The 22,989-nt window shown below is 48.8% G+C and overlaps 1 protein-coding gene across 1 annotated transcript in view; it reads right to left on the bottom strand.

The window, feature by feature from the left end:
• The window catches only part of TRIM71 (tripartite motif containing 71), a 64,686-nt gene extending 44,244 nt beyond the window's left edge, over window positions 1–20,442 (bottom strand). Inside the window, exon 1 of the mRNA XM_053930474.1 lies at window positions 19,532–20,442. Within this exon, the coding sequence (XP_053786449.1) occupies window positions 19,532–20,389 (858 nt within the window). The 5' untranslated portion in view covers window positions 20,390–20,442. The remainder of the gene's footprint in view (window positions 1–19,531) is intronic.
• Between the last annotated feature and the right edge of the window lie 2,547 nt (window positions 20,443–22,989).

Raw genomic sequence — 22,989 nt, 5'->3', positions numbered from 1 at the left:
TCCATCTAACCTTGCCCAGTCACAACGTCTTTCAAAGTCCAAGAGAAGCTGGAGGGTGTTGAGCCACCACCCAGGTAATCCTACAAAGCTATCCACACTCCACTTCCCAATTACAGAAGACCAAGAGCATCACCAAAGAAACACATTTACTAAGCACCTAACCGCCCAGAGTCTGGGCAAAGATTCATAGGGGCCTGGCCCCTGCCCTGGAAGAGGGTCATTTATGACCATTAAGGCCAGAGTAAGGCAGGCTCCCAGAGGCCCATAAAACTCCCAGGGAAGGAAGTGGGGATTAACCACTTCCTCCCACCCCTCAAGAAGGGGTTTCAAGCTTTACCAAATTGCAGAATAGAGGGTTCCCGGAGGGTGGGGGTGGGGAGTCGGGTCAGAAGATCCTACACCTCTACCAGGGGACATGACTAACCCTGGGATTTCTCAAATTGCTTTGATTTTTACAGATGAGGCTTTGTAGTCCTGCTGCCCCGCAGCTCTGAGAGGCACATTCTCGCGAAGCCTCCTCACTGCCCCTCGGCACAGGTCTGGACTCTGTCCAGGGAGGGACGGAGCACACATGAGAATTACGTGTTTGTTTGACAAGCAGTACACGGGTACAATGGCTTGATTCTTTTACATACTCATCAGCCAGATTTATTGGATCGAAAACTGTCACTACCCTGGGCAGCTTACAACCCCCCTCATCTTTCTCACTCGGTTTCTCATACTGAAATTTATTTCAAGCAACTTTCTTACCCAAATCAAATCAAGGATGAGCAACCGTCAAAGGAAGCCAAGTAACACGCAGAAACAAGCACAATGAGTCAAGAAAGGAGAAACATGTCATCGAGAATCCCCACACTGGGACCAGGAGTTTGATCCTGAGCTTCCCGGCAGCCGTAGCAAAGTGAGCAAAACTATACAACCGTCAAACCACCACTTTGAGAGGACAAGGAGTCTTCCTGGCAGCAAATGCAGACACGGTAGTGTAACCTGTAAATACCACTCCTGGGCAGCCCCAAATACATGGTGACGGCTAGACATCACAGACACAACCTGCTCTCCGAGCTATGGAAATCCCTGCTAAAACCCTACGTAATCAAGTTGCCAAGAACAGCATCCTAAAAACCCTCTTCTAGAAACCCAGAATCTCTATATGCTACTGCCCCAACCCCTTAAGTCTAGAATGGGGTAAGGGGAATGTTTTCTAATGAGACACACCACCCTCTTAAACACATTAGCCTATGAGGGCACTAGGATCCCAGAGTGTTTGGCAGGGATGGGCCAGGAAAGGGGGTGGGGGGAGGCTTGTGCTCCCTCCCCCCCTTCCTGGCTGGCATTTGGTTTCCATCTCCCCACCCCATTCTTAGCCAGGACCCCCTCCCTTCTTTACCAGGACCTGGTGGGTTGGGGGAAGTTAGAATGGTCCTATTCCAGGTATAGTGTCGTGGGACAAATTGTTGTCACCTATGAGGAGCCCTAAATGGTCTATAGGGCCCAAATGCAGAGTCATGGGAAGGGATGGGGGGGGTATCCTATGGGGGAAAAAGAAGCCTTTCATGTTGAGAATTTCAGCCTCCATGATAACATCTAAAGGAATGTCAGAACTAGAATTATCAAAAAAAACCCAGCATTGCCCAGTTAAAACTTCAATTTTTAGTATAAGTATGTCCCAAATACTGCATAGTACATAATCATACTAAATAAAAGTATTTACTGTTTATGAACTGGCAGAGGGTGGGGCTAAAGCAGGCAACACTGATCAGGAGACTTTCTGGTGAGTCCTGGCGGGTATCCCAGTTAGGTGAGGCCCCACAAATCTTGAAAAGGGAAACCGTGAGTGTATTTAAGCCAATGAATAGAAATAAGCACCAAATTTTTATTAAGCATCTTTAATGGGGGAGGTTAGTTTGGTTGTACTTAGGAAATAATCTGGCTCACTTAATCCAACCCAGGGGTGACAGCCATGGGAGGCCACCCACCCTGGCCAGGGGCCACGCCCGCCCCCATCCCATCTCCCATTGGAGCCCTGGGAACTCCCCGGGAACAGGAGGCAGAAGGCTTCAATGGAGCTCGCCACTCAAGCCTAGGCGATCAACATTCCAGGAGGCAGCCATTCCCGCCCTTCAGGAGGAACAAAGAGCTCGAGGAGGAATTCCTGCTGCCCCAAGCCCGGGGTGGGGGGTGGGGTGGTATCCAAACAAAACTGGGCAGAAAAAAATGGACCTAGGAAGCCCACTCCCTCCAAGCCAGAGGAATGAGGAGGCCAAGGAACGAACTCCAGCACAGACATTAAAATTGGACTTTATAAATGTGGTGTGCCATTTGGGTCGGCTGAGTCTCTCTCTCTCTCACTGCAATGGAGTAAAGTTCAAGAGAAAAATCTCTAAAGGAACTAGGCCAAAACCTCTGAATGTAATCATTAACTTTATCTTGAGGGTCTTCTTTGTATTCATGCTATACACTGGCTCTTACTCTAACCAATGCAAACATTTTACTGTCCTTCCAAACACAGAGACGGTGGGTTTTGTTGGCTTGCTTTTTTCAGCTGCAGCTTCTACATCGCCATAGGAGATTAATTCCACAGGAGATAATTCCAGGGAGGTTCCCATCAGGGGTCCCCAGCAGAAGGGACCTTTGGAAGGGGGGAGTAGGTGGGAAATAGGAACTGATGAAAGCACCCTTTCCTCCCTCCTGCAGGCTGGTGCGCCCACCCAACTGATGGCATTGTGGATGGTGTCTTCACACAGCTTACCAGGGAGATCAGAGACTTGTGCTTCCAAAGGCGTCTGTAAAGAAGTCTGGGGACAGACTTACAACTAATGGTTGTTTTTTGCTTTGAGGGCCAAGTGACTGTTCCCATGAAAAGCACCCCCTCACGATCCCCAACCACAGGTTTTTTCATGGGGTCCAATAGCTCTCTAGAGCTTGTTTGAGTAAACTCCGTAAACACTAGCTGAACATTTGCTTTGCAGATAAAGTTCCCACCACCAATGAAGTCCTCAGCAAAGTGCTTCCCAGTTTTTCAAGCTCCTCAGAGGCTCCCAGATCTTCCTTCCTGTGACACCACTGGAGGGCCTGTCTCCCCCCAAACACCAAAAAAGTTTGCTTTCAAGCTTTGCAAACTGGTTTTCACAGTATCCAATCCATACTCCATTCCAGCTCCAGCTCAGCAACCTGCTGCTGATTTCAGTAGACTGGGTTCTCACTGGGGGGACCAGACACCAAGGAAATGGTTAGACTGGGGAAAGTAGGGAAACCAACTTGGAATCTGGGTTACAACCATTAGTTGTAAGTCTGTCCCCAGTGTTGGGCAGTTAGAGACCCTCCCCCACAACAAAGCTCAACAATCTTTCTAAACTGAGGTCTCAACAATTTGGTGCACAGGAAACTGCCTCAAACCTGGGGTAAAGTTCTCAGGCTTGGGGGTCACGTGTCATTCAGCGAAAGGCAGTTCTGAATGACATAGACAACAGTCGGTCCAATACAAGGGACTGTCCCCCACCCCTGAGTGAAATTTTCTAAGAAACTCAAAACCAACATTTTCCTGAAAGAAGAGTCTTTGGAAATGGAGGCCACCAAGCTGTCAACTCCCACTGACCTGGCAGGCCATGGAAAGCTATGAATTTTCTCATACGTGTTTACCACCAAGGGCCTCGACTCCCAGGACAGGACAGCTTTAGCTCCCTTATACCCACCCCCTCTGGAAGAACACAGGAAGTTGGCGCTCTGTTGCTAGGACTTCGGTTCTCCACCACATACCCCATTTGAGCCCTTGAATTTACAGAAGAGCATATAATACTTAATCAAAAAATAACTTAGTGCTTTTACATGTACATCGTTCAGCACGGTCCCCAAGGTTGCCGAGTAATTCTATTTCCCTTTATAGTGATATGAGGAGTCCCCAGAGGCAACCTCTGTTCCAGTCCTTTGTGTCCTCAAAACACCCGGAGAGAGCCAGGCACATGGCAGATGCTCAATGGGAGGTATGTTGATTGAACGGAATTCACTTCCACATTTTCCAAGCAATCCTTGAGGAATTTGCCTCCCAGCAGGCATCTGCTCACTAGAAAACAATGGCCATTTGCATTGTGGCCCTGAGACAGCAAATGTTTAAAACAGAAAAAAGGAGATTCTGGGCCTTCTTGGTAGAGGCTAAAATGTCTCAAGGTAAAGATTTTAAGGGTAAGCTAGCCGTCTGCAGTAAACCAGGACGTCAGCCATCACAAGTTTCCACCAGTAGAGATTCGTTCTCATCCAATCCCCCCCAGCCCCCACTCACTCAAGTTTCCAAACATCCTCCCAAAACCCGTGACCAGAGTAGCAGGCCAGATTCTCCCAAGATCAGCACTAACAGGCACCACGGCAAGCAAACTTGCTGGGATGCTGGGGATGTTCTGTCTTGATTATGGTGGCAGTCGCACAGACAGATATAAAAATTTGTCAGAAGTCCTCAAAATGTGTGCTCAAAATGAGGGCACTTGCTTTTTTAGGGAGACCACACGTCACCACAGACGAAAAACAAACGAGCCGTCTGCTGTCCGTCACGCAAGGACGGGCCGGGCTCATCATCATTTAAAAAATAAAATGCAGGCCCACAGCCGCATACAAACACATTTCAATACGACTTTATTATCATCCCTGTGTGTACATGATTACATGGCCATCGTAAAAATAAGGTAATATAGGAATATGCAAGGCAATATAGGAAATAGGACATTTGAAACTGTTAACAGCAGTTACAGCCAGGGAATGGAATTAGCGAGTTGTTTGGTTTGGGGGGGGGGGTAATTAATTAATTAATTATTTTTTTTTTTTGGTTTAGCTCCTTAGCATTTGCCGGCAGTAAAATGACTACTTCTCTAGAACTTTAAAAACCCAATAGAGATAAAAATTGAGGGAAGAAAAGGCCCTGCCCAGGAACTGGTGTAGAACAGGCAACCACGGATGGCAGCACGTGAAGGACGGGCTGGCGTGTAAGAGGCCCAGACCAATGTAAGCAGTGCCGCTGATGTTGTAACTGAACCATCTGCAGAGAATTCTATTTCCAAGTATTGAGATTTTTTTTTTTTTTAAAGAGATCGCCGGCATGTCCAGAAAGCAGCTGGCATTCCCAGAGTAAAGGCCCTAATACACCCACTCCTCACCCCCAGCCAACAGCTATATTCAGAACTGTTTCCCAGAAATGCGAGGTTCAGAGAAAAAGGGGAAATGAGACCATTCACTGACAGTCAGGACATCAGGTCCATCATTCGTTCTAAATACTAGATCCCGCTTCATAGGACGCACCGAAGGTAGGCCCGAAAGTGGGAGTCAAGGCTCAAAATTTAGAGAAAATAGGTGACTATCATCTACCGCACTAAAATTTAAAGTGCCTACTGAGTTAAACTAAATTGTGGCGAGCCACGTACTCCCAGAAAGCCTTTGCAACAGACGACTAGTACTCCCTATTTATCCTACAAATTGATTTTTTTAAAAACCCAGGATAGGCCCAGGAACCAAGGCAATCCAGGGAGGAACCCCAAACGGCCAATAAACATATGAAAAAGACGCCCACCTAGCCACAATCACGGAAATGCAAGGCAAAACAACGAGACAAGCCATTTTTCTCCGTTAAATTGATGGCAACAAGGATGGGTGGGGTGGGAGGAAATGTGGCTGGTAGGAGGCAAGCTCTCAGGAGCAAATTAACATTTCAAATGTGTCTCTCCAGCTTCCCAGCAATTCCCTGGCTGGGGGTGGAGAGGGATCTTCCCTCTAGAAGTAACAGGGACAAGGAGAGGAGCACATGGATGGCCATGGCCAGATGTACAGAAAATCCAAGAAAGGGAAGCACTAAATAAATTCCACACCGTGAACACCAAGTTCGGAGCAGTAATGACCAACAATTTCACCTCAATAAATTTAATTTAAAAAAAAACAGATCACTGAAAAGATTTTTTGAATGAAAGAAAATGCACAAACCCAGATCATACACTTGAGAAAGCAGGAATGGGGGTAATGCTTATAAAAAAATTTTTTTACAGATAAGCCAAACAAAGATATATTTATGTATTAACTTGTACAATTATACCAGGATTAGAGTTAACTGATCAAAGTTACTTGCTGGGAATACAAGGGAGCCCTGAGGAAAAACCTAAATTTTTCCATCCTCCCAGCAACTGTAAGCTGAAGATGGCAGACGAAGGCACGAAGGTCAAATAAACAGTCCCAAGCAGGTAGGTATTCAGAAAACTTACGCCCCCAAATGACAAGGGCTGTGAAGTCAAGCATAATGTCAGTTTAGGAAAACTTCAAATGTTGGTAAAAAGAACAAATTTAAATCAAAAAATTGTTACCTCTTCCCCCTCTTTTAACCCCTGTGAAGTGTTTGGTTCCTCTTTTTTGTTGGGGGTGGGGGCAAACCTGCCTTTAGCATCAAGACAGGGTGAGAGCCTCCCACGGTGACAGCACTGGGAAGTGCTGGCTGCGAGTCCAGGACCCGGCAGGCCCCGGCGGGCAGGACAGGGCCCTTACCTCCCTCCAAGTCAGTTTGCAAGACTTTGGTTTCTCAATCTGCTGAAATCACAGCAAGTTACACCTTTGACATTCTGGGCTCCCCCATGAAACATCCTCCTCCTCCACCATGTTACAAGCCAACAAGTGGACCCATCAGAGCCGGAAACCCGATCTCTTTTAAGCCCGAACCAGGGCCAAACATCACCTCCTCCTCATCGGCATAATTTGACCTCACTTGTGGCTTTCTAATTTTATTCCCATTTATTTGTTGCTTTACCTGCCCCCCCCCCCACCCTCCCTTTCTTGGGTGAAGAGCAAAATTGGTCTTGTCTTCTAGAAAGCAAACAAAAGAAACTTGAAAATAAGTCTTAGGGGGCTGGGGGAAAAAATAAGCACTGGTAAACTATGCAGATTGCCATAAAATTCAGACAAATTCTGTGCTCAGCTGTGCAACAGACCCTAGACGATCAACAGGAAAAAACACTCGTGTGAATGCTGAAAACACCAAATGCGAACACTATGCCCCTCCTTTTATGAGAGAGGGAAGTGTTTGTTTTCAAAGTTGTGCTGCACTAGAGGCGTAACTTTCAGTCCGAGATGCCCAAATACATTTAGTGCTTTTCATTGCATGTATTTGCATGTTATTAACCTTTGTACACAACTGGCCACGAACACACAAATTTAGTTAGCAAAAAACCAACAGTAAAGGAGAAGATGCTACAGATGAAGACAGGGAAGAGAAGTTCAATTCTTAAACATCGAGGCCCATCTATTTATTGCACAACAAACTTAAGGATGAAAAAGATAACAAAATTAATAGCTGCTGGGGCAAGTCCCAAAGGTTGTCCAGAAGTAACCATTATTTCTTGCTAGGAGATGCCTTCCCAACCCCCTCATAAACGGTTTTCCATTTATCACCAAAAATAAACCCTAACACAAAACCTCTTCTCCCCTTAACTAACCTTCGGTTTAAATGTACAGACTCAAACCTTCCTCCATCCACATTACATGGAGGGATCTTTTCCAAGATTCCCTTAAAAGCTCCAGATATAACTGGGTTGGGTCCACAGCTGACCAGAGCTATGGTTTTAATTTTTTATTTGCACCCATGTGGCATTTTAAGAATCCAATTAAATTGGCGAAATAAAATTTCCTCTTAGAATATCCCTCTAAATCCCTGAAAGCTCTGATAAAACTAACAACACAAACCGAAGGAGACAAAAACCAAGGGGAATTTCTCTGGAAGGTTATTAAAAATAAAGAGTGGGACCAGCAGGTGCTTCCACTGCCTCGCCCCTCTCCCCCCTCCTCACCCTCCAGCACTGTTCCCAAATCAGTCCCTTCGTTTTAAATGTCTCCACTTAAACTTATACACAGGGCACATGGCAATTTTTCATCAAGAAATACTGCATTTGATTTCCAAACAAAAAAGTGAGCCTGAGGCTCACTAATGAGAATGTTACCAACCTGTATAGACGGATGAGGAAACTGAGGCTAAAATCACACAAGTCTGTGCTGGATCACACCTGGGTCTCCAGCACGAAAGAGTGACCACCACTCCCCTCACAGCACTGCAGGCAGGCCAGGCATTCGAATAAATATGCACAATCTCCAAAAAACAGGAACTGTGAGTGCACAATAGTAACTTGTCAACTTTGGTACATTCAGACAACGGAAAAGCACTCAGCATTATAAAAGGAGGGATGCAAAAGGGCTGACTCCTGAATTCATTAGGGCAACTGAAAAAACCTTTAACACTGTATGGTTCCACTGCATATATGACATTCTAGAAAGGACCAAATTGCAGGGAGAGAGGTGGCTGCCTGAGGCTGGGTGGAGGTGGAGTGGGGATTCTGGGGGTGATGGAACTGTTTTGACTGTGGTAATTATACATTGTATACTATTGTTAAAATGTGGAGAACTATACACTATGTAACTATACCTCAATAAACAAAAACAAATTAGAGAAACACTAGACCAGAAGTCAGGCCTTTCTACTCAATTGCGGGACAAGGGGGGAGGGGGGGCGGACCTGCTGACCATCTTAAAAGGCTAAAGAGAGGGAAGAGGGAGGGGAAGCAGGGAGAGGAGGGGCTCCTTCCTCCAGCCTGGACTGAGACTCCCCAGCTCACTCCCCCAAGATTTTAACCAGAATGGGCTGGCACCAAGAGATACCAGATGCCCCCTCTGGGAACCAGGGACAGCCCCCACTCTGGGGCCAGAAACAAAGCAAGCCATGAAGGAAGACAGGGAATCACCCAATCCCAAACCGGTGGTGAGGAAAGGGATCTGATCTGGGGCTATTTCGCCTGTTGCTGTATTGCCAGGGCCTCCGTTTTACCCAAGTGGCTTCCAGACATTCAGGCCTGTTTGCACAGAAATAACAATTTCCTGCCTTCATTGCATCTTTCCTTAAACTATGTAATTACAGGAGCAAGTACAACAGACAAAGACAGCAATCTCCCCTGGTAAGCATACAACTCCAGGGCTGAGGGCTGGGTGCAGGGAGAGGGGCTGGCGGAGGCCAGTGCGGGCTGGCTGAGTCGAAGAGCAGCACTGCAAACTCGGGACACGTTCTGGTTCTCATCGGTCTGAGGTCTCCCCCATGTTTTTCATGAGAAGTCTCAATGAAATCAAGCCAGGTGGCTGCTGCCAGGAGGAGCCACGGCACCAATGGGAAGCCATCTTCCCAGCTATGCTGCTCCCTGAGTTAGTCTCTCAGCTCAAAAACCCATCCTCCTTCTGCACCCCTCCCCTTGTGACTGGGGAAAGAGGGACTGAGAGGAAGCAAAGCACATCTCTCGCCTTGTCACCTGGGTCACACAGTTACTCTGCCAACAGGGGATGCTAAAGGAAGGGAGGATTTTCCAGGGTCATACCAGCAACAGAGTTGTTGGGTCATTTCAGTGGGGGACCCAGCTTCACCATCCCGGCCCCCCACCCCCACCTGAGGCGCCAGCCCCACAGGAACCCTCCCCTAAGTATTAGTAACTGCAACCTCTTCCCTTTGGATCCCAACCCTGGGGTGGCAGCTGCTTCCCACAGTTGCTACTTCCCGGGTATCTTAATGATCTGGTCTTGCCTATAGGCTTCCTAGTTAACAACTTGGTTAACAGTCAACAGTTCTTAACACTAAATTACTTGTTAAAAAAAGAAAAAGAAACGTGGCTCTGACTCCTGACGGATACACCAGCAGTTTCCTCTTCGTATCAATAATCCGCCCGGAGGAAGCGGCTGGCTAAAGAGAGGGGGACCCTAACACCCTCCCTCCTGAGAGATGTTGAAAGGATTAAGAAAAATAAGGTGAAAGATTTGGATCACACACCCTCCTCTAAAGTCCATCCACTCCTGGTTCCTAGAAACCACTCTGCCTGTCAGCACATCTCTGACCTAAATCCCACAATTCTCCAAGTAACCCCCCCTTCTTTCAGCCCAAACTCATCTCCCTCTAGAAACTTCTGTTCAGATGCCCTGAGCTTGAGCACTAACTTCATCTAGGAATTTAAACAAGACACACACAAGGCAGCCTCACGGAAAAGGTGAGGATCCCCCTCTCCATTCACCTCCCTTTCGGTTCTGCCTTCCCAAACAGACAGACCACACAAGCTCGGGGACAGACCAGGTGGCAGACTGCCCTCAAACATCTTTAGCATGGGACACAATTCTAGGCAGCAAAGACATTCAAACATTTTGATGACAAATCTTAACACATCAAGTCCCATCAGCCATGAGGAACTGCCCGAATTATTTTGTGGCATCAAATATCGCTTGGCCACCCACCAGGAAGTATTTAACAAAGATAAGCAGCATATTTAATTTCATGAAAAAGAAAGTTTACCTGCTTGGCAGCAATTTGCAGGTAAAGCTGAAGCCAAAACTTTTCCCAGGATATTTACACAGTGGTGTGCACCTAAATTATTAAAACAAATTTTTCTAGTGCCTTCCAAAGCAGCTTCATGTAAATTACAGCTCTCCCCACAGATAGGTAGGTCTTTGTAAAACATAACCATTCCATTCCTGCTGCTCCCATCTAAAAGGTCAGAGATCAAGAGGTTAAATGACTTCTCCAAGGTCACACAGCTACTTCAGGGAAACACTGGGCCTTGCAACCCAGGTCTTTTTACTCTAAAGCTCCTACTCTTGCCTTTATACTGAAAAGCTACAAGCATTTTCAAACGTCTTCCTTTCACCCACGTGCGGGGAGAGAAAGGTCCAACTATCAGAACCTAGTATTTTCAAGGGCATTCATTCTTTGGCTTTACACTAAGAAGTCTCTCTTGTTCCTGGCAAAGAAATAAAATGGCAGCAGCATAAGCATCTTCTGAAGGTCAAACCCAATTTACCTCAGTCACCACTGAAAATTGACCATCAAGCAAAATCTTTCTGGAACTAGTCCTTAAATCCACTAACATCCACAGAGGCCAGATCCACCCAGAGCCCCTACCCACCCACTAATGCCAGAGTACTTTCTTTGAAGTGCTGAGGCCAGAGTGTGGGTGAACTGGGGTGAGGACAGGAGGTGACCTCCATGCCTATGGTATAAACTGGTTGGCAGAAGCAGCACCCTTCTTCTCACTGATACTGCAGATATTTTTGAGACTGTTTTTTTCTTGCTACGTGATTGTTCTGGTAACACTTTACAGTAAAGTCACTTAATTGTGGAATGAGACACAGAGTAAGGATGTCACTCACACTCATTTTTGCCGAGACCACGGCCCACTCATGTGTATGATATGTAACTTCCTACTTCAGCTTGTCTAAGTTCTAAAATAAGATAATAAAATACAAGAAGCTAAATGTTCAAATAAAGTGTATGTTAAATATCAGCTGTTTAAGGACTAGTTTCAAAAACACAAACTTGCCAAATATGGTGACTACAGAGCAGTGTGAAAAGGCAAATGGACTAGAGAGAGTCTGACCAACAGAAGGCATTTCACCATCCCTGGGGCTTGTGAAGTAGGGTTTGGGTTTTTTTCCCCCCTGTAGAGAGAGATTTAAACTTTCCCTCTAATAATGATACCCTCAGTTTTCCTATTCAGATGCCTCCCCAACCCCCGCAACACACATACCTGACAACACTATAAAATTAAAGCTTATACAATATTTCAGTCCCTGGAATCAGACTGTTCCCTTAAGCAAGTTGATCTGTCTCCTTAAAATGCCACAGTTCCATGTGGGGAAGAGGGGGGGTATCATGGCTTCAAAGATTAATGGCTCTCAAATACTTCCGCCTAAAAAAAAAAAAAAAAGCTGAAGGTATTGCTATAGCCTCTAAACACACTTGCTCCCATCTTCTCTCCTTGGTTTGGGGAGCCCTAGAACCCTAAAATGGTCTAGATCAAAAGTTAAAGTTGATTCCAAGTTTTTATGCATTTTCCTCCAGTACACCTTGCCTCCCGTGAGAGATAGAACTACCTATCTTTCCTTTTAGATAAGGGTAAACTGATAAAAGCACAGGTCGGCTGTAATTTCTGCCACTACGAATTAGTTTTCTTCTACAACACCCCCTTTCAGGAGAAAGGAAAGGGAGGAAGAGCGAGGGAGGAGTCTGCTTCAATACTCTAATACGTAGCTTGTTAATAAAAGATGTTATACATGTTTACAGTTGCCTTCCATTGTGTGACCCTGTACCGTGACATTTTATGTTGCCTTCAACACGGAAAAGTGTAATGTCATTTTACATGAGAAAAATGAAGAAGATCCAGAACTCAACCTAGAATCACATTGTCTCAGGCTCAAAGATAAACGGACACCTTTAGTAAGAAACATCACAAAACCCTTTTTCCAACTACTACTAAAACTTTCTTTACCGATCCTTTTCTGCTCCACACTTACCCACACCCGTGTGTGTGCGCATGCTCGGGACAAGCCTACAGATGACCCGAAGTAAGAGAGAAATACATCCCTCTGACACTGATCTCAAAGAGACTGAGGGCACAGATCAAAATTTATGGATGTGGTCTTAGCACGTCATTAATTTTGACTGCTGATGCCACCTATTCACAATTCTCTCTCTTTTTTTAACTCCTCACCCGAGGATATGTTTATCGATTGGAGAGAAACATTCACTGGTTGCCTCCTGTTTGCGTCCCAACCAGGGATCAACCCACAGCCTTCTGATGTACCCGACAACGCTCCATCCAACCAACTGACCCACCTGGCCAGCCCACAATTCTCATCTTGAAAACACCTGCACTGGCCCTGGCCAGTGTGGCTCAGTTGGTTGGAGCATCATCCTGTAGACCAAAAGGTGGCGGGTTCTAGTCCTAGTCAGAACACATACCCCGGTTGCGGGTTTGATCCCTTGTTGGGGCACATAAGAGAAAGCAACCCACCCGTGTCTCTCTCTTTCTCTAAAAGAGATGAAAACAGAATGTCCTCTGGTGAGGATAAAAAGAACAAAACAAAACCTGGGCAGAAATAGTCATAGCTGATCCATGTCCAGCAGCAAAATCTAACTGCAGATTTGTTTTATAAATAGCATTTTTATAATTATCCCAATTAGTCAGAATATGAAAGACATTCCCAAAACCCATAGGCATTTCAAGAAAAACATATTTTTAACTGCAAATGGTTAAGGCTAGAAGGAAATGGCTGGCCATGCTTTCCAGAAGTAACAACTAAAGGATACAGCTGTTGACACATGGGTAGGAAGGCAGAGGGGTTCCTCTCTCGTTCCCAGGCGTTCCTCACCAGCTCAGGCTCCAAAGTCCACTCGGGGGGCCTCAAAAGTCACAGGGTGGCCAAGCCACCAGGAGGGATACCCTCAGTCTACGTAACTAACCTTCACCCACTCGATTCTCTTTAGTATACACTGCTCTGCTTCATTCAAATTCCTTTTAGGTTAACAGAAATGTGCTATTCTGCAGGAGTCTTTCCAGGTAAATAATCACAATTAAGAAATATCCCCTTATTCATGACCAAGTCTCCCCTTCCCAAAACTGACAACTTCGATTTGCCAAAAGCAGTAACTTTATCACTAGAGATTACCACTTCCTTAGCGGGTTTTGCCTACCAATTCTGAAACGGGGGTCATTATACAGATTCATTAAAAATTTCACTTGGGAAGTGATGCTCAGGTACAGAGCTATCTGGGATTAGTCGAAAATCTACAATAAGGAGAATAAAACAAAATACTGGCCTGATGTCTTCAGATTAAATATGGATCTCCCAAAATCTCAGCTGGGTTTGAGTGGGAGATGAGACCCAGGAAGAGTTGGGGGGTCTTCCCCCATTTGATGCCGCCCTACCTTCAAAGCCTATTGCAAACAAACTGAAACATGGCAACTAAAAAGGGAAAGAATTACACTGGAATAAGACTTAAGTCCAACAGTTTCCGATGTAAATTGCTTGCCCCCCTTTCCAATTTTTCTGTTAAGTCAGAGGCTTGTAAATCAAACAAAACAGTCAATCTGGTTTCGGTCAACTCAGTTTGTAGGTACAGACAAAACCTCAAAAGGAGAAGAATGCTTTAGTAGTGGCCAATCGTGAGGCCATATCAACTGGGGAGGAAAGAGGGGTCAGGCAATTCCCTATGCCGGAAAGGTCAAGAGGAGGGGGGACAGAGTGGATGGTGTCTTGTTCCCTTTGGGCAACTGTAACTCTTTACCAACCTTTCTCTTGCTCTCTTCCAAAATAACAGAGATGGCAAAAACAGCTTTCGCAAGCCAAGCCTTAACTCTCCGTCAGAGCCATGGGGGCGTGTGGAGGGAACACTACTTTGGAACCGCCTGCCTGGTAGACTTGATCTCAACCTTTTGCTCAGGAAGAATGACACCAAAATGGTCCTTTATTCACCAAGAGTGAAACACCTAAAATAAACCTTGCCCCATGCGAGGAACTGGATGGAGAAGTGGCAAGATTAGGCAAACCATGACTTTTAAGTTGGCACCAGAGAAAATAAAATTCGGAGGGGTGAAATTTTAGAGCTATAATGTTATCAAATAAGTTAAAATTTCTCTCGATTCAGGAAAACTTATAAACCCTTCTTCCTCCTGACTTAGCATTTCAACAATTTCACCTCATTTATAGCTTCTGCAAAAGGTAACAACATCCTTCCTTTCTATGCAGTATTAAAAATGAAAACAAAAAGTGGAACAACTCTGCTTAAAATTTTACGTATGAAGAGAAAGTTGCTTCCATTTTAAGTAGTGCTTTAAGAAACTATATATTTTAATGTTGGTTTCAGTGTCTTGAAATTTATAAGAAGCTAAAACTGGGAGGGAGAACTGTGGTGGAAAAAGGGAATTTTCATTCCTTCTTCCTACACTTTCAAGACTTGACTCCATGTACAGTTACTTAACTTGAACACATGAATCATAAAGAATATACACTAATATCAAATGAAGAACAGAATGAGGTGTGGGAGAAAGTGCCTGTTTTCTTCCTACAGTTTCTTATTGTTTCCAAAATACACATATTCCTAGCATTGGAAATAAAAATCCTATAGACCCAAAACAAGTCCATGCAACATCAAAACCAGTGTAGTTTATTCCTTTTGAGTATGAAGAGTCACCAAAGGTTCCCCAAGGCAGTGCTGATGCCACCGGCTGTCTCAAGTATGACTCAAATATGATGGCCCAGGGTTACCTCCCAGTAAAGGCTTGCCAAAGGAGCCAAGGCCCACTTCCCCGAGATCCCTGTAGATAAAACACCCATCCATCGCTATGGCCGTTAAAAAAGACGGGGCACATTTTCTCAGCTCAAACATGACTTTTTAAAAGCCCACCAAGTGCCTTCAAGGGTAAAAAGTAATATACCCATATGAACGTTTGTCTCCCATATTTTTTCATCAAGCATTTTCGTTTGACAGACTTCAACCTACAAAGCTGCCGAATAGGATTAAAAGTAGGAAGCTCTGATTATTTCCAAGGTATGAAAAGTTTGGTTTTGTGAGGAATAGGTGAGATGTGTGAATTAAGCAGACACAGCCACCTATGTCCTACACAGAGGATTGAAAATGGGGCACAGAAATAGAATTACACTTATGTATTTTTCTCTTGGTATAGGTTTATAATTTACACAGCACATGCCATATATAACTTTAAAACAAACATGCGTACACTGGATATGCATGCCTGAAACAGGTTAGACAGTGAGGACGCACAATAAAATACATATATCGGTGCCAACACTGGTACGATCCCCATTCACAGTGAATTCGACAAGGATTTATCCTACAACCAATTATTTTGGGCAGCTAACTGCCTTCCTCAGAGAGGTGGGAGGCTAATTTTTGGAGAGTGTTTTCCCAGGGAAATACAGTCCCCAGGCCTAGGATGGTTCAATATTCAGAGTCTTTCTTTACTGGTGGGAATTCTAAAACTTTCCATTCCAGGAAGCTTTACTTTTCTTCAGCCCAAGGAGGGAGGGGACTGGATATAAACTGCACCAACACCTACACCCCACTGTTCCATCCAGGGCGCTCAGGAAACCCCGCCTCTGGCCTGCCGAACTGGAAACCAGTACTGCCATCCTCGGTGAGATGGGCTACAACGTTTCTCTCGGCTAATATGGCTAGTGTATCACCCGAGCTGTGTCACCGCACACACTGCTAACGACAGGGCCTTTCCTGGGAACCGGAACTCGCGCAGCCCCCACGCGGCTTTCCATTTGCAGGGTCCTGGCGCCCACCTCTTTCCAACACACATCACACCCCCTGAACCTGCTCCAGTGCCGCGTCCGAGGCCGCAAAGGGACCGCATCCTACGTGCCCATACACAACATTAAAAGGGCGGCTCGAAAGGGGCTGGAAAAACGAGCTCATGGGCTCATGCGCTCGTGGCCCTCTGTCCCACTGCACTCCCTCGCCTTCTTTTTCCGCATTCGTGTGCGAACCCTTTCGAATTCTTTCTCGGGTGCCCGCGGGGCGAGGAGCGGCCGGCCACGGGTCGGGCTGCGTCACCAGGGCCGCGGGCTGCGGGCTGGCCCCGCGGCGGAGGTGGCGGCGGCGCAGGCCCACCGTCTGGCTCCTCGGCGCCTGGACTCCTCGGCGCCTCTCGCGGGACCCGCGCGGCCAGCGGTTCGAGGGCCGGATTCCTGGCCTGGATGGCCGCCGGGTCGCGGTGCCCGCGGGCCTTTCGGGCTGACCATCCCGACACACGTCTGGCGAAAAACCCTAACGATTCCTTTTTTTTTTTGTAAGCCAAATATTAAGAGTGGGAGCACGCAATTTTAATTCCTTGTACACCATAACTCCCCCTCCACTGTTAGGTTTTAAAGTTAATTTTAAATCAAGCGCTCAAAACACGTTGCCAATCTCGAGAAGCCATTGGGGGGGGAAGGGAGGATATTGAGGAAAAGCCTCCTGTTCCCTTGAGTGGGCAACTGTTGGAGGCACCCTCCCTGAAGTTATAGAACAGACGCCTGGAGTCAAGACCTCCTCCCCAAGGTCAGGTGGCATTAGTCACCGTAAAGTAAGAGCGCCCTGAATCATTTAATGGAGCCTGTTGTCCCAGGAGGCAACTCGCCGAAGTAGCACGTTCTAAAAATTGAGGTGCTTTGTACATACAGCCAAATACCTGGGTTTAGGTGTTCGGCCCTGTCACAAATAGAGGTTGGTCATCCTCCCGAAGCGCCCTCGTGCTCTCTGCCTAGTCCAAAGGGTGGCTTTTCAATGGAACAGTGTTTTATAAAACTGCTGCCCATCACTTCCTTCAAAGGAAAGGGAGAATTTAAGGCCATGTATGAGCGAGATGTCACTTTCCTACTTTATTCACAGCACTGGTTTGTCACCTTTAATCTCAAATTTTCTAGCATTCTAAATCCAGGAAAGAGGTATAAAAATTAACTTTCAAGTTTTCCTTAAATGAAAAACTGAAAAGGGGGAGGGGTTGCTCAAAACTTAAAAGTTTCATGTTTTTAAAGGACCTTTAGTTTAACAATGTAACATTTTAATACTCGTGCCAAACAACTTTAACCTAGTGTAGCACATTTAAAAAGTAAATTTTCCGGGCAGCCAGGTACCTCCCAGGGTGAGAGGAGGTTCATTTTGCATTTTACACTCTCCCATCCCATTTGAATGGTTTTATAATTTAAAAAGTGTATAAACCTTTTACAAGTCTGGCAACACTGAGCATCCACTGTTTTAGCCCAAATAAAACATTATGTGGATCTTTAACTGGGAATATAAATAAAATCTGACATTTAAAATCAACTGCTGGGAAAGAGGGTTCAATCAACACCACTCCCAGGAGGAAAACCGTGGTGGATTCAAATCCCCTCTTCCCTGCACTCCACCCCGCACCCCCTTCTCACCTTATCTCTCTATCTTTCCTTTCCTGAGATTCAGATTGATATTTAGCTCAATCACTTTTCTAAAAGTGGTTAAAGAACATATTGGAAACATTCATCCATGAGTGTGGAAAATTTTAATGAGTCCATTCAAAGCTTAATATCCAAGGAAAAGAATAACTTCTCCCCATCTTCATACCTAGGAGGAAACTTTTAAAGTGAGGCACCCACCACAAGTAGATTAGAATTTCAATTTTTTTCCAATAGGAGACCCCGGCTTAAGGCCATCAGGCAATAGCTCCGCCTTCCTCCCCCAAATAACAGGTTAGGAGTTGAAACTGCTGGGCTGTGCAAGCCTCTGCCCAGCCTGTTGCCAGCACGCCCACTCCAACTAGAAGGCAGCAACTCCCACCATGATTGTTAAAGCCTCTACTGTCTCCTGCTCTACGTCCAACGCCAATACTACAGCAAACACACAGAGCTAATATCTCACGGGTCTACAGATAGAGCACATAAGTTACCGACCCTCTCTGCTGCTAGAAATTTCAGGCCCTTTCCAATCATGGTTCGTAAGAGTGGAAAAACGTCACATGACGATGTGAAAAATCAGCAGTAAGTAACAGCCAAAACAGAGAACTCAAGCCCACAGACTGCAGTGCAGCCCTGGGATTCAGGCCGCACGCAGCTGGGACCGGCTTTTTTCCCCCGAGAGATGTCGAGCCCCTGGCTGAGCGAGCTGCAGACACCTCCTAACTGGGGAACCTCATTCCAGTAGGGATCAAACCTGGGGCCGTCTGGAGCGGCCCGAGGGACGCCCACCTGGGAGAGGGCAATGGGTCCAGTCCCCCAAATTCCGCTTCTCTAAGGCGCGGCCCTGGGCCCAAGAGGCCCTGGGCCCACAACGTTTTTCCCACAATGCAGTAAACAACCGCGGAGAAGGGCTTTAGACCGAGGGCCCCTTGGCCGTCAAAGATCAAGACACCCCAAGACCCAACACTAAGAGACGACGACTGCCACCATGTCCCAACAAAACACAGAGTCCTCCCTCATCAGCGCGCACGCGGAAACCATGTCTACAGAGGCACACGCATCCCTCCCCCACCACAACCATCTTTTCCTGACTCACGCCCTACCAAAAAGCCACCACCTAGAAGTTTTACAAACAAAAAGGAGAAACGAAGGGGAAGGGGAGCCCTCCGTCCGTTGAGAGGCCTCTAGTGTGCGCGCACACAGAGACCCATCTACAGACACACAGCACATGCCTTTCCATCTCGGGTCTTAATTAAAGCAATAGCTTGTACGCTTTGTCAAACGGAAATGAAGTGAGGAAATCAAAGTTCACAAAGAAGGGGTGGGGGTGTCCTCAAACCTCGGGAACGGAGGCGGCGGGAACCTCCGCACAAGGAAACCAGGTCTAGCCCGACACACACCTCACTCTCCCCAGCTCGCACCTAATTAAAGGAAAACGGTTACCACGTTTTGCCACACAGAAAATTAGAGGAGGAAAAGAGGGAAGGGAACTCCGCGTTTCGGGACTCCTTGAGGGGACCTCGCAGCAAAGCACACAGAAAGCAAATCCTCTATACACACCCTACTCCTACTGCGGCACCAACTTCTTGGTGGCGGTGACCGCCACCTAGCCAAAGAGGAAAAGAAGACATTCCGAAAGGACTCCCCCACCTACCCACCCATCGCTATGGGATGGGTCCCGCAGCCCTTCGCGAGCGCTCCCGCGACTCCCGAGTGGACACACCAGCAGCCCGTACCCTACCCGGGAAAGCCCCCTCGAGAGTCGCCACGCACTCACCTCGTCTTCGTGGTGCTGGCAGAAGCCGAGGCGCTCGGGGAAGACCGAGAGGATGGAGAAGGGCGGGCCGGGGAAGGGCGCCCCGAGGCCGAGCTGCTGCGCCGCGGCGGCTGCGGCGGCGGGGCCGGGCGGGCCGCGCTCGATGTAGTGGTCCTTGGTGAGGCGCACGCGCTGGTGCGCGCGGACGCAGTTGTCGCACAGGTGTTCCTGGCAGTCGAGGCAGCGGGACGAGGCAGCGTTGCCCTCGTCGCAGGAGCTGCACCCATGGGGCCGGCGCAGCAGCAGCGCCGACGGGGAGGCAGCGGGTCCTCCGGGCGCGGAGCGGGAAGGCGCGGGCGGCGGCGGCGGCGCCTGCGGGAGCGCCGAAGCCGAAGCAGACGCGCGAGGGTGCGCGTGGTGCGCGTGGTGCCGGTGGTTGCTGTGGCCGCCCGCGGCCGCTGGGACCCCGGCACGCCCGTTCTTGGGCGGCGGCTCGTCGGCCGTGGCCACCACGGCGTCGAGCAGGTTGCTGAGTAGGAAGGCAGACGAGGGTAGCGCGTCCATGCCCGCCGCTTCAGCCAGAACTACTTTCTGGTCGCACACAGGACAGAGCAGTTTGAGCGGCTCTCCCGGCGCGCCGCCGCCTGCCGCGGGCAGTCGGTGCGCCTCGAGGCACTGGCGGCAGAAGGCGTGCAGGCAGGGCAGGACGTGCAGGCGGCGCGGCGCGGCCCCGGGGCCCCCGCCACCGCCCCCCGACGACGTGGACGTCTGCGAGGACGACGACGACGCAGACGAGTTGGAGGAGAGCGGCGCAGGCGAGCCGCACATCTCCTTGCACAGCAGGCAGATCTGGAAGTCGGTCTCAGGGAACGAAGCCATTTGCAACCAGGCCCGGAGGAGGGAGGAGACCAGAGAGGAAGAGGAGGAGAGGAGAGCGCGGACGAGGTGGGTGGGGGAGCCGCCGGCTCACTCAGAAAAATGCATCTATTAGGCCTGCAATCCAGTAACCCGCACCAGAGCTGCTCGGCCCCCTCGGCCTCGCCGCGTCCGGCCCTTCGCGCTGCCACCCCCGACGCTGCGGGCATTAAATGCCACTATCCAGAGGTGACACAGATTCTTCCCGGACAACGTGGGGACTGCGTGCCTTACGAACCCGGAGCGCCGGAACAAGTCTCAACTCGCGAGGGGAGAGCGGGGGCAGGGAGGTCAGAGGACTCCCTAGAGCAGCTGGAGCTTAGCCTAGCTTCTCCCTCGCGGAGGTTAAGTCCTCTAAAGTCCAATGTGCAATCCCAGTCCCGAGCGGGAGAAGCAAAATTTGGTTTGACGAGTATTTGGTGCGTTGCTTTTCTTTAAGCGAATTTAGTTAGTCTCTTCTTTGGAGAGAAAGGCTCCCCAAACTAGTAAAGGCGGGAGCGGGGCGACGCCAAGCCAGTGTCCCCCCGCGCGACGCCGGCCACCCCACCGCATGACGCGGCGGCCAGGGACTCCTGGGTGGCCCGCCGTGTGCGCTCGGGCTTACGCACGGCCGGGCGCGGGCCCCGCAGCAGCTGCAGGTCGTATGGGCCCGGCCGCGGCCGCACGCGTGTAGTAGTACGCACGCGCGTCCCACGCGCCTCGAGTCTCCCGCGCGCCTGCCTGGCCTCGGCTGCTGACACTTAACACGCACGCGCGCCCCACGCTGCCCAGGGCCCTCGTGCCCCCGCCTTGCCCGGCCTGGGCGCCTCCCGCGCGCTCCTTCCTCTCGGTTTAGCTGCGCTGCAGCGCGGGGCCGCAGGTCCCCGCGGGCCGTCCTGAATTATTCATCCGCAGGAAGATATTAGATGTACCCGCTGCCCGCTCCGCGCGAGCCGTCGTGCAATGCTATCCGAGCTCCGCGCGCGCCCCGCGCCCCTCCTCCTCCTCCTCACGTCCGTCCTCTCTGAAACCGTGGCAGCGAAGGGGGATCACATTTCCTTTGTCATCGGGCCATTTCGCCCTCGCCTTAGTCCCCCCTCCGATCCCGAGTCGCAGGGACTGAGCCTCCTCCGGGGCGCGCAGGAATCAGTGGAACCGGCAATGGCCCAGCGCGGTGAGCTCTGGAGCCGCGTGGCCAACGCCGCCGGCCCGCGCCCGCGTCATCTTCTTTCTAAAACGAGTCGCCGTGCAAGACTCGGTGGCCCCGGCCGCGCTGTGCCTACCAGGCTCTGCTAACGCCGTGCGCCCTGACCTCCGGGGGCTTTGCACAACTCCCCCAATTCGGACTGCGTGCGTGCACGCGCGCGCGCGCCCTCTCTTTCTCTGCTTTGCCGCCTCTTCCTCCTCCTCCTCCTCCTCCTCCTCCTCTTAGTACGCTGGTTATTGGGACTGATCGGAATTCGGAATCCTTTTAATCTCCAAAGGAGCAAACTCACTTCCGCCCGAGTGTTGGGAGGGGGCTGGGGGAGGGGACACAGGGGAGGGGGTTCCAGGCAAACAGGAAACATTAGCCCTCTCTGCATGGCTCGCTTTTGTGTGCTCCCTCCCGCCTCCCTCCAACCTCCTCCCTTCTCCAGGCCGCTGGGGAGATGAACGCCCCCAGGCTTCAGTGTGACGACCTTTGAAACCTTCCTAGCGAGGAACGGAGAGCGACTCCCGTTTACTTAAAAGAGAAAAAAAAGGAAAAGATTTCATTCTGAATCCTGGTTCAGCTGAAGCTGATATCCACTGCCCGTGAGATCTGAGTTCCCCCCCACACCTTTTCTTTCTTTCTCTCTCTATTTCATTGCTATTTTTTTACGTGCTCTTAAGGATTCTGCATATCCGTGATCAACACCAAAACATGCGGTTGTGTGCAGTTGAATGGGTGGAATTAAACGAATCTGAATTCTGATCTCTGGAGGGGACGGTTTCCTTTTGAGTTTTAATGAGGGGTGGGGGCAGAGGGCAGCTGTTCAGGGGAGGCTCCTCGGGTGATGGCCCCTCGGCCATCTGGGTGGTGCCCCTGGCCGCCTGGGCGGTGGTGGGAGAGGAACTGGCTTGGCGCTGGAGAGAGACTGACTTGGAAGAGCGTAGAGGACCACATACCAGGATTTAGAGGTATCTGATCAGGAGGCCAAGGGGGTGAACAAATGTCCCTTGTAAACACTGTGAAGCTATGAGTGACATGTTGGATTCTACTTCCACAGGCAACAACCTGGATGAGTCTCAGAAACGTCACGTTAGGAGGAAGATGCCAAACCAAGAGCCCATACTTTGTGATTCCATTTACAGGAAATTCTAGAACAGGCAAAACTAAGCTATGGGGATAGGAAAATTGTCATTGGGGGTGAGAGTGTACTGACTGGGAATAAGGGAACCTTCTAAGGTAATGATACAGAAATATATTGGTGTCTACATTTGTCAAAACTTGTAAATCTGACATTTAAGATCTATGCAGAATTTCACTGTGTTTAAATTATATTTCAATAAAGTGGAAAAAAAAATAACTTGGTGTCCAACCTGAATAACCATGCCTGGATTAT

Source organism: Desmodus rotundus, chromosome 8 (genome assembly GCF_022682495.2).
Source record: "Desmodus rotundus isolate HL8 chromosome 8, HLdesRot8A.1, whole genome shotgun sequence".
Taxonomy (NCBI): Eukaryota; Metazoa; Chordata; class Mammalia; order Chiroptera; family Phyllostomidae; genus Desmodus; species Desmodus rotundus.
The sequence above is the reverse complement of the archived record's forward strand: the minus strand, read 5'-3'. Positions and strand labels throughout refer to the sequence as shown.